The 14,907-nt window shown below is 54.1% G+C and overlaps 1 protein-coding gene across 1 annotated transcript; it reads right to left on the bottom strand.

The window, feature by feature from the left end:
* Window positions 1-1,088: 1,088 nt before the first annotated feature.
* Window positions 1,089-13,754, bottom strand: BPIFB6 (BPI fold containing family B member 6). Its single transcript, XM_008703207.2, has 15 exons — window positions 12,939-13,754; window positions 11,550-11,649; window positions 10,363-10,467; window positions 9,746-9,895; window positions 9,532-9,595; window positions 9,049-9,109; window positions 8,166-8,257; window positions 7,189-7,365; window positions 6,103-6,156; window positions 5,589-5,762; window positions 4,756-4,823; window positions 3,278-3,323; window positions 2,407-2,470; window positions 1,894-1,970; window positions 1,089-1,285 (listed from the first exon to the last, which is right to left on the bottom strand). Exons 1-15 carry the CDS (start codon window positions 13,183-13,185, stop codon window positions 1,253-1,255), a joined length of 1,512 nt encoding a protein of 503 aa, XP_008701429.2. The 5' UTR covers window positions 13,186-13,754; the 3' UTR covers window positions 1,089-1,252.
* Between the last annotated feature and the right edge of the window lie 1,153 nt (window positions 13,755-14,907).

Below are 14,907 nucleotides of genomic sequence, written 5' to 3'. Positions count from 1 at the left end.
GCCAGTCCTCACACGAGCGTTGTCTGTGAGACACGGAAACGCCCTGGCACGGACTCCGTACATGGGCACGCACAGACACACAGACATGGACGGACACCAGAGGTCTCTTCACACACAGCCTCTATGATGGAACCATGTCCGCACACACACGCAGACTGCCCTGAGCCACAGGCTGCTTATACACGCACAGGTGCTCACCAGCACACAGGCTGGCACTCGGCCTTGCACCGTTAGCACCCCTCCCCGACTCCGACCAGACACTCCTCTTCACATCTCCCTCAGCCTCAAAAAGTCACCTGTGGCCAGCATTTCCTGAGCACTTACTGTATGCCAGGCACAGTGCTCCTGAGTACTTTTCAGCACTTGATTTATTTAAACCTCAGGACAATGGGGCAGAAGTTGGTACTGCCATCATTCCCATTTTACAGGTAAGAAAACAGAGAGGTGAAGTGACTTCCCCAAGGCATACAGCAGCAAGGAGGCAAAGCCAGGTTTGGAACCCAGGCAGACTGGCCCAAGAGCCCAGATTTCAATCCCAGCCCTGTCCCCTGACTTGCCAGGTAGCCTTGGGCCAGTTGTTCTACTTCTGTGAGCCTCAGTCTCCTCATCTGTGAAATGGGTACAGTTTTCACGTCCCTCAAGTGTTGTGAGGATTGCAGGGGCTGACACGGAGAGCTCCTGGAAACACACTGGACTCCTGCAGGCCCCCTGCGGATAGGGCCGTCCTCAGCACAAGATCTGGGGCAAGCAGCTGAGATGGGCTGAGAAGAGATTGCCACTTGCTACACTGTGTGACCGGGCGAGGGGAGTTGGCCCTGTGCCTCAGCTTCCTCCTCTGTAAAGTGGGAATGGCCATGCTTGCGTGGGTTATTGGGTGGATGAAATGAGACAGTACAAGTAAAGCCCAGGGCATGGCACTCAGCAGGCACTCCATATACGCCCATGCCTGCCCTCCAAGGCTGTGACCAGCGTCCCTCAGACCCCAAGCTGGTCGGACACTCCAAAACCCACTGAAGGGGAAGAAAAGGCAGACATCGCTTTACTACAAATAAAGAGATCGAACCATCAGATGTTCGTGAGGATCTTTCTCCAGTTTATTGCCAAGGCCCAGCCCAGGCCTGCCCGCTCACTCCTTGTCAAAGGAGGTGGCCAGGGGCGGTAGAGGGCCCGGCCCACCGGCTCCAGTCAGGGGCTCCTCCAGCGCGCAGCTGGGTGGCGCTGTGCGGGTGGCTGGCAGCAGATCCTGCCCTGGTCAGTTCAGCTTCAAGTCCAGCACCAGGGCATTCTGGAAGGAAGCAAAGGGCCAGGTGGGGACGAGGGACCATCGCACAGGATGGCTCAGGCTGGTGGCCGGAAAATGGAAGCCAGGGTGCTGTGTAGGAGCAGAGGATAGACCTGCCCGTGGCCCTTCGTATCTCTAAGTGTTCCGTTCTCTCAACGGTCAAGTGGGGACAGCATCCTTACCTCCCAGAGTGGAGACATCAAATGAGAAAAATGTACATTTAATGCTCCCAGCACGATACTTGGCATGCAATGTAAAGCTAATATTAAGCACTTACTGTATGCCTTTAGGTGAATTATCTCAATAGCTCTCTGAGGTAGATACACTCATATTACCACCCCTATTTCAAGCAACAGAAAAAGGTGAAGTAATTTGCCCGAGGAGCCAGAGAAGGAAAGCAGCAGGATTCAGGTTTCCTCCTGGGGAGCCCCTGGACAAGGGGGGCCCAAGTTCTGAGGGGAGGGTCTTGCTCAAGGGAGTGGCAGGATTGTACTGATGGCTGCTGCCCTCCTCAAGGCTCCTCCCTCCAGGCTGAGAGAGGAAGGCTTTTGCTCATCACTCATTGGCCAAAAGTACTAACGGACACAGCTTTCCTTAGCTCCTTTCCTCACCTCTACTATGTCCAGCTCTGCCAGGTTGTAATCCATGTCCAGAAAGTCCGGAAGTGGGAACCCGACTTGGAGCACATCTGAGAAACACGGTAAGAGTCATGTTAGCTGACTGCTCTGCGGCTGATCGAGTACTCCTTAAAGCCACTCCTTGGCCACCTGGAGCAGAGTGGTGGGAAACAGCACAGTGACCGATTCACGACGTCGGCCAGCCAGCACGGGCAGAGAGAACATAAGCCTGATCGCCACGTATTCACATCCCAGGTCTGGGTCGAGATCTGACTCATGGTGTGGGGTCAAGAGCCAAGGGTCCCAAACTGTGGGAGGGGACTTTGTCCCCAGGCGGGTGACATTAAGACTACATTAGCTTCAAAGTCCCAGCAATGACTGTCCACTCCCTCTTCGCCTCCCTTATCTGGGATCAGTGAAGGGGCTTTGAGACCACCCAGCTGGCATCCTGTCCTGCTTATGGGGCTTCTGGACACCAGCAAAATCAAAGTTCATGGGAGCCCTCACCATTGACGACTGGGACATACGCTTCCTGGAGATAATCAGTAATGAAGCCAGTCAACTTCTTCTCCTGGGGGTAAGAGAGAAAGACAGAATACCCACATCCCATCATTCGATTCAACTCAAGTCAACAGATTTTTGCAGCCCTCACTTGAACTGGATCTGGGGACCACAGGAATGAATATTAGAGAAATAAAATTGTCTACTTAGCATCAAACGGGGCTGGACCCTATTTGACTGTAGGCAGAGGCCCTACACCTCCACTTAGTCCCTGTTGAGCGACATATGGGCCTGGGGTCATGGTGCAGGCACGGAGGAATTCAGGATACAGTGGGTGACCTGTGGGCCCCATTTTTCTCCTACAGAAAACGCAGCAGTTTTGGTCAGTTATTCATTCACTATCTCTCTGTACCTCCGTTTCCCCATCTGTGAAAGGGGAATGTAATAGGACCTACACACAGGGATTCGGTGAGTTTGGGTAAAGCACAGAGCACAGAGTAAGCGCTCTGGAAGTGCTATTGTTGTTATTATTAGTATTGGTGCCTGCTGGTCAGGTTCTGTCCTAGGCCCTGAGGCTCCCAAGACTAATAAAAATGACAGCCGGGCCAATAAAGGCAGCCCAGGCTGCTGCTATGCACGACAGTGTTATTAGAATCAATCCAGAGAGATGTCCAGATTCTATCCAGAAAAGGAGGTGGACTCAGAGAGGCTAAGTGACTTTCCCAAGGTCGCACAGCACATCAGCTGCCCCAGGCCCCACAGTGAGCTGCTCTATTCCCTCTGCCTCCATTTCAGGGGCCATCCCTGCAGTGCCAAGGGAGAATAGGCACAGTCTTACCCTCAAACCAGACCAGAAAGAAGCACTTGAGATACTTACATTGAAAGCACCAATTGATGAGGACTCCAGAGACAGGCTCAGTAATCTGCATGGGATTGTGGGGGAGACAAGGAGTGGGCAGGGCCATCAGAGCCACCGTCCGTGGCCATGGATAAAGAGGATCTCAAACACCTACAAACCCTTTCTGATGCAGAAGTCCCCATACAGCCTTCAGACCAGGTGCTCATAAGTCCCAGCTTGGATGCTACCTATGATGGGACACTCATCACCTTTCATTACAACCCATTTTGTTTCCTTCAGCTCAAACCACTCCCGCTTCCCATGGTCCTGACTCTTCCCTCCGGGACCCCCAGCCAATTCTACGATTCTGCCCAAGGCCAGGTATCCAGAGGTTTGTTGCCCAAAAAGTCGGCCCCATATCCTCGTAGGACACAACTAGGACCCTTCAGGTGACCCCCCTCCCCTTCAGAGCCTCCAGTAAGCACTAATACATCATGGCCCCAGAACAGGCCATGTGGTGATCCTCTGGCCGCTTTATCTTCCCAAGCTCTAGTCCCTATTCAGTAGCAGACCTCCCATTTTCCACTCTCATTCCAAGGTATACAGAGTCCCAGGGTAAGCACATGACCCAAACCTGGCCAATCAGGAAGTTCCATCTCTGACACTGGCGACTAGTGTCCGATTGGTCATATGATCCATGCTAAACCAAGGAGAAGCAGCCTCGGTAACTGAGCCCTATTGGACAAGAGGCCTCTCTTGGCGTCGGGGTCAGTTTGTCACCACCTGGGGACAGGCTGCCTGAGAATTGAGCCAACAAAGTGGACAGCGAAGATCAAGAGAGGAGGGAGATCTTGAGGACTTTGGGCACCTAAGATCCAGCCATGTTTGAAATTAAGATCTACCCCTAGAGTTTTCAATTATGTGAACTCAAAGATTCCCTTTTGGGCTCACTGAAGCTGGAATTGTCTCTGGCACTGAAAGAATCCTGGCCTAATACAAGTCAGATCAAGATTAAGACAAATATAAAAAGTAAGGAGGAAAAGCACAATGTTGAGGTAGGATAATGAGTGTAATACGTGGAGCCGGTGCCTCACATATAGACAGAGCTCTGTAAATGTTAGCTGTTATTAGTCGAAGACAGGCTTCCAGGAGGAGGTGGCATTTGAGGTGGGTCCTGAGTGGCAGGTGGCATTTGGATGACACGGGCAAAAGCTTATTAATGGAAAAGGGGACATGGACCCATGATCAGACTCACCGTGCAAGAGCCTAGTGGAAGAGTAGGAGGAGTGGTGGGAGAATTCGAGAAAGATCTTGAGTGCCAGGCTAAGATTTGAGAAAAGATCATGAAGGTAATGGGGAGCTATTGAGAATTCTAGAAAAGGGATAGTGACCAGAACAGCCTGGCAGTGTGGGCCATGCTGTATGGATCAGAGGGGGACCCTGGAGCAGAAAACCAAGTGCTATTGGTAATGCCCATGCAGGAGACAGGGACGCCAGCATGGGCAGCAGACTCCTACCTGTCCAGAGAGGTGACCATCTGCAGCCGGTTCTCATGAACTGAGTACTGGATTTTCAGGTTGAAGTGCTAGCAGGTGGCAGATGGGGACAAAAGCAGGGAGAAGGCAGTGGGTGCCCCATAAGGGCTGGGAAAACCAGGGGCTCCACCACCTTCTCAGCACCATGCCATGGCAAAACAGGGGTCTTCCTCTCTCCGCATTCCACCTTCAGGAGCTGAATCTAGTAGTCTCCCCATGCCCAAGCCTCAGTTCTTCAGCATCTCTGTACCTGCTCCAGGACTGGGCACTCAAAAATATCTGGCATATTTGTAGGTCCTTGCACATACCACGTTATTGCTCCAGCCTTTGCACATCCTGTTATCTCTACCTGGAGTGTCCTCTATCCCCAGCATCAACCCTTTCCCTAGCCAGCTCCTGCTCAACCTTCAAAACATAGCTCAGGCATCACCTCCTCTGGGAAGTCCTCTGTGATTTCCTCAACTAGATTTGAGATCTTTCAAGGCTCCCATATACCCCCGGGGTGAGCCCATCTCAGCTTTTGTTTATGTTAACAAATGTTGGGGGAAAGAAAGGAGGTAGAGAAGGGGGGCAGAAGAAAGAGAGGAAGGAAGAGAGAGAAGGGAAGGACTCCTCAGTGTGTTGATCTTTCTAGCCATTCAAAGGTTCAGTGGCAGAGCCAAAGATCAGACATCAGGTAACAGCTCCCAGGAGGTTAGGATCACATAATTGGGATCAATTAAGGATTTTTCAATCCATTACTTGGCTGTCAACTAAAATCCTACACTCCAGCCTTGAATATCCATAGGCTTCAATGGGAAACAGATTCTACTCACACTTTCCAGGAGGAAGAGGGATGCAGGAGCCTTGCCCCGCCGCCGAGCAGCAAACATCTCCAGGGTACCATGGAGGTGCAGCAGGCTGTTGCCTGTCTTCATGGTGACCTTGGGGGGCTTGTTTATCCTGATCTGGGTCACCAAGGGCTTCGGCTTGGGATAGGCCTTAGCTACCTGCAGAAACCAGGACACTCCTTTCAGGGCCCACCCTCAGATGGTGGCTTCAGCTGATACCAGGAGTCCATCATGAAATAGGTGATTACTACCTTGGACACAGGAAACATGACATGCAAGGGCTGGGATGTGTCTATCAGGAAATAAAGGAAACAAAACAACCAGTCTGGCTCTTTTTTATTGGACATAGACCCAAAGAGTACTTTATGGAGAAGTCAGGATGATTCCACATCAGACAAGGGAAATGTGACCTTGAAAAGCTGCCTCCCAAATCCCTTGTCCCTTCAACTGGAGAACAGGGCAGGGGAGACGTGGTGATATAGGCAGTCAGGGCACTCACTTTAGGGATGAAGCCAGCTAGTGTCTTCGTGGTTTGTGGGGGCAACTGACCAATCTACAAAATGAAAACAAGGTGAGGACTACTGAAGCCCTCCCCCACCCTTCCCAACAGACAGCTCCTCTGACTCTATAAGGTAAGACCTCTGAGGTTCCCTCCAGCATAATATTATCATTCTGTGATTAAGTGGTTACGGAGCTCCTGGGTAGCCCAGACTGTGGCTTACATGACCCAATGTCCATGGCTCGTAGCATAAGGTCAGATGCTGAGAAAATGTTGGGTAAAAAAGTGGCAGACAGATGGGAGAATGGATGAATGTGGTGGATGAGAGGAGGGTGGGTGGATGGATTTGTGGGTGGATAGATGAGTGGGGAAATAGATCAACAAATGAGTGCTGAATGGATGCGTGGATAGATGGACGAGCACTTATGTAGGAGAACGAGTAATAGATGGGCAGGTGGATGGAGTGGGTGGAGGGATGAAAGGAATGATAGATGGAAGGACGGGTGGGTAAGGAGAGTGGATAAGGAATGGATTGATAGGTGGGAGGATGGATGAGAGGGTACAAGGATGGATGATGGGTGCATGGATGGGAGGATGAATGGATGGATCAGTGGTGATGAATGGAAGGATGGATGAATTGACAGATGAGCAGGAGAATGGATAATGGAGAGTTGGGTGGTGAAGGACAGATGTATAGCCTCACTTAGTCAGTAGTATCAGGCTCTGTTCTAGGTGTGGATGATATGAAGGGTGGATGTATGGTAGCTGGAAGGATAGAGCCTAGGGCCTGAATACATGATAGCAGGATGGATGGATGGGTGGCTGATGACTGGATAATAAAAGGTGGATGGATGGCCAGTGTGTGAGAGTTGTACGTTGATGGATGAATACCTGGTTGCAGGGACAGTTGGGTGGATGGGTGAGTAGATGGCGGTTACATGGACAGAGAGATGTGGGTGCTGGGGCAAACTGATGATAGAAACCCAAATCAGTCCCGGCATCTCCAGCCTTGGTACAGCCCACAGCCCCAGGATAATTCTCAGAACAGACCCACCAAGAGGGGACTGTCATTCCAGGGCAGCTCACCTTCGTCTCATGGACATTCACATCGAAAGACTTCTGCAGAAGGGCCAGCTCTGTGGTGAGGAAGGTGGCCGAGAGCAGCAGCTGTGAGGAGCCTTCAACATAGCCCTCAGGGAACTCGAAGGCCTCCCCAGCGTCAGCGGGCTGGATGGTGTTGGCCTCTAGCTGCTGCACCGTAGGCTGTGGGACAGGCAGGGAGGGAGATGCTCAGCCTTGGCCATGAAGGCTGTGGCTGGGGACAAGACTCTGTCCTCCAAACTGAGTGGCGCTCAAACCAGCCCCCAAGTCAGCAAGTCACTAGATGGTAGAGCCAAGAGCAGGCTATCCTCCCAGCGTACAGATGGGTAAACTGAGGCCCACGAGTATAAGGGTATCAGTCACTAAGCCACAGGTTATGCTCATGGGATTGCTTAAGTAACCCCAGTTAATCTGACCGAGAGTTGGAGCCCTCATCGATGTAGACATGCTTTCTGTTTATTCTCAGAAGGAGGTAAACGGCAAACAATGCGGGGCCTGGAAGAACCATGCTGGAGGAAGTCTTCACAGGGAGATGGTGTTGTAGGATTTTGCTTCCCATTCCTGGAAGACGCATCTCACCTAGTCACCTGGAGTTCTGGAGACCTGGCTGAGGACCCAACTCTGCCACAACTCACAGTGAGACCCTAGCCAAGTCCTGCGTCCCCCCAGGCCCCGGGGTTCCCATTGGTACAACTGGGTGAGTCACTCATTGGGAGAAGCAGCCAGTCCCGGAGAAGGTGTGAGTGTGGGGTCAGCAGTCCTGGAAGTCAGCTCAGGACTCAGGGTTCACATTGAAAGCAGAAAGAGAAAGAAAGCTTTGGTGTCAGGGAACATTCTCATGGTGGGCTTGGTCTGCCAGGGCCTGAGGGGCCCTCCTACCCTCCGCACCCCAGTCCAGCCACCTCCCTGGCAGAAGCAGGCTGGTGAGAACCCTAGTCCCCTGGTGGCCCCATGGCACTTACGCTGAAGTCCACTTGGATGTAGCTGGCCGTGGTGGTCGGTATGGACGTCAGGACATATTTGACCGTGCCCATCTGACCCACGGGCATGGGGGCTGTGCAAGAGGAAGTTCTACTCAGAGGGGCACCGACTGGGGGCACATCATAGACGCTGACAGCAGCCAGCTGCTACCTGACCTGGCCGGGGTGCCAGGAGCCCTGGCCTTCTGTGTGACCCCAGGCAAATTACTTAACATCTCTGGGCCTCAGTAATTTCCTCTGTAGCATGGAGGCAACGGTGGCTGGCCTGGAAATCCCACTCCCTCACATCACTCTGCAGAGACAGAACTCGAGAGTTTCCTGAGGGGTGTTGCGGCTCAGTTCCCACAATAGACTGGCTCGCTCAGGATTCTTGGCTCTGTTTTACAGATGTGTAGACTGAGGCTCAGAGGAATAAAGTGTCCCAGGCCACACTGCTGAGCACATGAGCCACTTTTCTTCATTCCCAGCCATTGGGTTTTCCTCTCGCCCCCCTAGGGCACCCTGTGAACCCTGAGATAACAGAGGCAGTAGACCCCCTTGGCAAAGGAAAGAGTCAGGTGTCATCACTATCGGGTTACTATTCAGGGTACAAGTCTTGTGGATGAGCCCACCGTGGCCGTTGTCCTTGGAGTCCGGGGGGTCATGGACACAACACTGGATGGAGGGCTAAGGCAAAAACCTCAGAGTCCCTCAGGGCCTCAGGCTTCCCATCTGGATGGTCGGGGGATGGACAGACACTGAGACCTTAGACCTCCTCAGTCCAAGGCTGGGCATGGAGCAGGCCCTTGAATGGGGAATGGAGGCTTCCAAATCCAGCCATCCTGATGTCCCCATGTGGCAGCGAGGCGTGGCTAGGGCCACTCACCGTTCAGGTTGGCCCACTTCCTGTTCACGTACACCAGGACCGCGTCGATGGCTGGACACATCTGGAAGCAGAGAAGGTGCTGGGCTGAGGGGGCCCCTGCATGGAGGGCCTCCCTCCTCACAGCCGAATGGTACTCCATGGGGAGACCCAAGAGCCCTGGAGGGACAGGGACTGGAGAGGAAACCGAGGCCACAAGTCACACAGAAAGTCAGTGGCAGAGGCTGGGCTAGAATCCAGAGCTCCTGACCGTGGCCTGCAACATCAGCGAGGACACGTTCCCCAGCAAACGGGAATCGTGCCTCCTTCCGTGCTCAGGGCAGACATCGCTAGATGAGCAAGGTGCTTTCTCCCCCTGAGCCAGCCACAGCCTCAGTCCTCCTCAGCTACGGGTCAGTCGGTCAGGGCCACAGCAGAGAAAACGCACTTGCCAGCCCTGGTCTGACACCGCCACGGACGCGGCCAAGGCCTGGTCTGGGCACTCACCAGGCTCGGGAGCACTTTGTGAAGGGTGCTGTCCAGGAACTTGTTGACAACCTTAGGCAGCATGCTGCACACAGAGGAGGGCGACAGTGCACAGACGGCAGGCAGTGAGGCACCGGACACTCAGGGACACGACTAAGGAAGTGGCTCAGGAAGGGATGCCGGAGGGGGGGGCGATGTGGACCCCACCCACCTCCCCAGCCACAGAGCCCCTCACTTGCTAGGCAGGTTGGTCTTCACGCTGACCAGGATGATCTCACAGCCCTCGCTCTTAAACATGGGGAGGCCCGTTTCCTCGTCCTGCAGAAGCCGGTTGGTGGCTGTGATGTTCAGAACCACGATGATCTCCATGTTCCCACCCATGAAGCTGGAGGGAGGGCAAGCAGGTGTCATGGACATCTTTGCCACTGTGGCCACCATCCCTGTCTCCTCTTTCTCTCAGTCTCAGAAGCTCTGGGAGGGGGAAAGGGTGAGGCCCCACCCACAGCACAGAAAAGAGGATGGGACCTGCCCAAGGTCACAAAACCAGTCTTTTCTGTTCCCTCTTGCTTTGGGGAACTCCTACACATCCTTTAAAACCCTACTCAGCTATCATGATCCACCTGAAGCCTTTTCGGATCGCCCTCACGCTGCTCGTGCGTCCTCTGTCCCAGGCTAATCACTCCGTCTGCGAGCGTCTGTGCTCAGGTCTGGTTCCCACCGAATGCAGGAACCAAATATGCACATCTCAGAACACAGCACCCAGGTGGCTCCCAGCAGGTACTCAATAAATGTACACGGACGCGTAAGACAAGGTCATCCTCCTCTCCCCCTCCCCTCCTTGGCCATACTCACCTCTTGCCAGTGATGGTCATGCCGGTGGACACACACTGGAAGATGCCCACCCCAGGGTTGAAGTTCAGTGTGATGACAGGGAGCTTCACATCCTTCACTTTCAGGCTGGGAGGCGACAGACATTCACAGCAATGAGAACCGGACCGTTGAGACCCAGGCCCTTAGTCCATTCGTTCCTCCACCGCCTTGCTGGGAACTCTCGGGTAAATCCCCCATCCTGCATCACAGGGATAAGCCCGCCTCGTGCGGCCATTGTGAAACGCAAAGGCTGGACACGAACAAGTTTGTACACAGAAGTACTTGTCATGTGTGAGTCGAGACTCTTGGCTATGTGACCTTGGGCTGCACCCTTCCCCTTTGTGGGCCTCAGGTTCCCCATTGGCAAAATGGGGAGGTTTGCTTAGGAAAGGGTTTGTTAAGGGTGCCCCTGTTGACATTTTGGGCAGAATAATTCTGTGTTGTGGGGGGGCTGTCCTGTGTCTTGTAGGGTGCTCAGCCCCACCCTGGCCTCTACCCACTAGAGCCACGAGATGCGTCTCTGCCAACCCCCTCCAGCAAGCTGTGATAAACAAAAATGCTTCCAGACGTTGCCAAATGTCCCTTGGGGCAAAATCAGCCCTGGTTGAGACCCACCAGTGGAGATCCTGGATAATGAGGATGTGGCATGTCTAACCTCCCACCCCCATTCCTGGGCTCTCCGCAGACGTGGCTAATTGATCACAGTCCATTTCCTGCTCATGCAGAGTGCTCAGAGTCCACCCCCACCCCCACATCATTCCGGGCAGCCCCTGCCGACCAATCCCATGGGGCACTTGGAATGGAACCCATTTGCCGCATCATGAGACGGTGGCAGGTACCTTTCTGCCTCTGTTTTTGAGAACTTCTCATGTGCATTCAGGGAGCCCCTGCTGCGTGCAGGAGCTGGAGTTTGACTTCTCAACCTCACTTCCTCCTCCCAACGACCCTGCTCACCAGAGGCAGGAATTGTCTCCAGTGGATGCGTGAGGCCCAGGCGGGAGCAGGGACCGACCCGATGTCACACAGCAAGCCAACAGCAAAGCAAGGAAGAGACCCCAGGTCCTGCCCCAGGCCCTGCCCCAACTCTCCCTCTTGCCCTCTCAGGCCCTGACCACACATTCCCCCACCGCCCTCTGCCCTCCCGCCCCCAAAGCCCCTCCCCTGCTCACTTGGTGATGCCCTTGATGGGTTTCACCCCCGGCTGCTTCTTGCCCGCCTCAGCTGCCATCTTTTCCAAGATGTGGCTCTCATCCATGGCGCTCTGCACCTCTGGAAGCGGGGGTGTCCAGAGAGCTACTTAGCTGGGCTTCCCACTGCTTTCCTGCCTGGGGCCAACCTCTCAGGCATCCCAGGCACAGGCCACTCACAAGTGGCACCACTCTGTGCCCACAGTCCCTGTGCCCCACCCTGGGCTGGGTGATCCAGAGACCCAGAAAGGAGTCACGCCCAGTCCCTGCCTTCCTTCAGCCTCACGGGGGAGACAGTCACCAGCAATGACAGTAATGGGTGACAAGAGCCATAATACGCAGACAGCTGGAGGAACTGCAGGAGGGGTTTGGTCCAGGAAGAGAAGAGCTAGGGAAGACTTCCAGGAGGAGGTGCCCCATCAGTTGGTCCTTGAAGGAGGGATAGGAGTTTTCACCAGGAAGCAAAGAAGTAAAGAAGGCTAGTCCATGAAAAATGCAAAAATGGAGAAGCAGGAAGAAGGTGGCATGGAGAGTCGAGAGGGAGAAATTCAGCATGGCTGGAGGGTGGGGCAGGATATGACTGGGATGGAGCAGTTTGCAGGGAGCATATCATGGGGGTCCAAGCCCCAAGCTAGAGTGCTGACTTTATCTGCGGCCCAGCCACTCTCAAAACTGCGTGACTAGGGAGCATCTGAGAGCTTGTTAAAAACATGCAGATGCTGCTGGTTCCCTGGGCCTGGAGTCCCCACCCCCCGAATGGCACCAGGCCAGAAACACCTGAGCAACGGTCATAGGCTGATTCCCAGAGAGGGGACAAACACTGAGCCGGAGGAACTGTCATCAGCCCTTTGCACCAACATGTGACTGCATTTCCCCTAAAGTCGTGGAGTGAGGAGGTGCAAATAACTTTTACTAAAGGCCCTCCAGGAGGTTGTAATCTCACATTTCACTTGATCTGCCCAGGTAAGGACTGGTCACCCTATTTCACGTTTCTTTACATCTTACATTTACAGATGAGCAGACCGTAACACAGAGCAGTAGCACCTTGCCTGAGGTCACACGGCAAATGGTTGGCAGAGCTGGGACTTGGCTCCCGTCTGTCTTCCCACAACCCACTTATGGCCCCCAGGCCTGCTATCAGGGCCAGGAGAGGCTCCGGGGAAACGGTTTCCAGCTCTGCCTCCAGCTTGTCAAGGGACCTTGGACAAGTCACCCCATTTTCTCTGGGCCCCAGTCTCCTCCTCTGTAAAGTGGAGGAGTCCTATCATTGCTGCTAACTTTGAGGGTCATGGGATGCTCAAGGCCATGCAAACAGGAGCCGTCACCACGTACCACCTGCCCCCGGCCCCACGCCCGGGCCCGCCAGCTCACCGCGGTTCATGATGTCCATGCCCAGCCGCAGCAGTGCCCCGGGGTCAGCTCGGGTGTGGGTCAGCAGGCCGCAGAGTGCCAGCAACAGGATCCGCAGCATGGCTCCACCTGCGCCAGGGAATTGGGTGCAGCTCCCCTCGACCCTGGTTCCCCTGGGGACCTCCCATGCTCCAGAAGAGGACAGGCCCCCTGGATGGTCTTGGGGGTCCAGGAGTCTTTGGACTCCAGCCAACTCAGCAAACCTCATTACTGACTTCAAGAGGGGTCGAAGAGGGTCCAGATTAAACACAGGGTCTCGGGGGCACCCCAGGAAGGTCACTTTCCTTTTCTAAGCCTCAGTTTCCCCATCTGGGCATGATGCGTTCTCACCAGCCTGCATTATGGCATTGGTGGAAGGTTCAGCTGCTGTTTTCATAAGTTCAAGGGCAGCTCAGTGCCAGGCAATGCTGGGACCGCAGAGGGGACTGGAAACTCCCACTGCAGTATGGGAATGGGGGAACCCTTTGCTCCCCCCACCCTCTAGCATCCCCCACTTCCTCCAGCTTGGTCTCACTTCCAGAAATCTCAACTCGCAGCTCCTTAAGGCCCCTTGAGATAGTACCACACCAGAAGGGAAACAGAAGAACACACCCAAGGTCTGCTAGGCAGTGAGTAGAGAACTGGATAAGGACTTCCCCCAGCCCTTCAAGGTTTCCAGAAAAGCCTCACCCCAACCCTGGACCCCCAGAAAGCCTTCCCTCCTACTTACTGAGACCTGAAATTCTCCCAAGCAGAAGCCAAGTGTTTATTTCAGGTTTGAGCTATAGCTGAAAAGAATTAAGGAGGGACCACAGGGCCTGGCAGGTACCACCCAGAGAGGGGGAGTTCCGGCTGGACTCCTGCAGGTATCACCCAGAGAGGGGGAGTTCCGGCTGGACTCCTGCAGGTATCACCCAGAGAGGGGGAGTTCCAGCTGGACTCCTGCTAACAGCAGTCTTGGCCACTGGGGGCTCCACGGACCCACAAACAGAGATGGGTGCCCACCGGGCCGCCTCCCCGGCCAGAGCCCATACCTGCATTCATTCATTCACCTTACATTTATTGAGTGCCTACTATGTGCCAGGCAGACGGGGCCACAAGGTACACATGGCAGAGATAGTCCTGCTTCTCCTGAATCTTAAAGAGAAGCAATAGAGTGGGATAGAGTGTGTGTGTGTGTGTGTGTGCGCGTGCGCGCGCACGTGTGTGTGCGTGTGTGTGTGTGTGCGCCTGCGTGCTCACCCAGGGCATGAGGGCTAGGGTGGTCGGGGAAGGACCCTCTGAGAAGGAGATATTTAGGCTGAGACCTGAAGGATAAAAGCAGCCAGCTTTTAAAAAGCCAGGGAGACCACTCAGGCCTAAAATCAATATTTGCTAAATGAAAGTGTGATCTCTTTCTCTCTCATTCAATATTTAAAGATCTATCTGGGCTTAAACATACTCAGTCTTAGTGTTTCCTCAACCTCGTGAACACACACACTCGAGTACCTCGGGCATGTGCGGGCACATGCCCGTCCAATGCCAAGCCTCCTGGAAAATCCCGTGAAGTTCAGTGTCAGGGTGACAGAGCTGGAAGGGGCTTGGTGAAGGTCTCCTCCAGCCCTAGCCCCATCTCCCAGCCCTAAGACAGCACCACCTCAGTCTCCCCATTCCCAGGCCAGAACTACTGCCAGGTATTAAGGCTACTCTGGTTGGGGGCGCCTGGGTGGCTCAGTCAGTTAAGCGTCTGCCTTTGGCTCAGGTCGGGATCCCAGGGTCTTGGGATCAAGTTTCGCATCAAGTCCCGCATCGGGCTCCCTGCTCAGTGGGGCATCCGCTTCTCCCTCTCCCTCTGTCTCTCCCCTCCACTTGTGCTCTCTCTCGTGCACCCTCTCTCTCAAATAAATAAATAAAATCTTTTTTTAAAAAAAGGCTACTCAGGGGGCAGGATTTTTTGCCCTCTTAGTATAAT

Source organism: Ursus maritimus, unplaced genomic scaffold (assembly GCF_017311325.1).
Source record: "Ursus maritimus isolate PB19 unplaced genomic scaffold, ASM1731132v1 scaffold_22, whole genome shotgun sequence".
Classification (NCBI taxonomy): Eukaryota; Metazoa; Chordata; class Mammalia; order Carnivora; family Ursidae; genus Ursus; species Ursus maritimus.
Note: the sequence above shows the minus strand (reverse complement) of the source record. Positions and strands in the feature narration are given on the sequence as shown.

Excerpts from the sequence above, each read along its gene's own strand:
- BPIFB6 (XM_008703207.2), bottom strand. The coding sequence starts at position 13,185 with ATGAGGTTTGCTGAGTTGGCTGGAGTCCAAAGACTCCTGGACCCCCAA. Across the intron at positions 6,157-7,188 it reads TGAATGTCCATGAGACGAAG|ATTGGTCAGTTGCCCCCACA; the intron begins GTGAGCTGCCCT and ends TTCATTTTGTAG. Across the intron at positions 4,824-5,588 it reads CCCTCTTCCTCCTGGAAAGT|CACTTCAACCTGAAAATCCA; the intron begins GTGAGTAGAATC and ends GCCACCTGCTAG.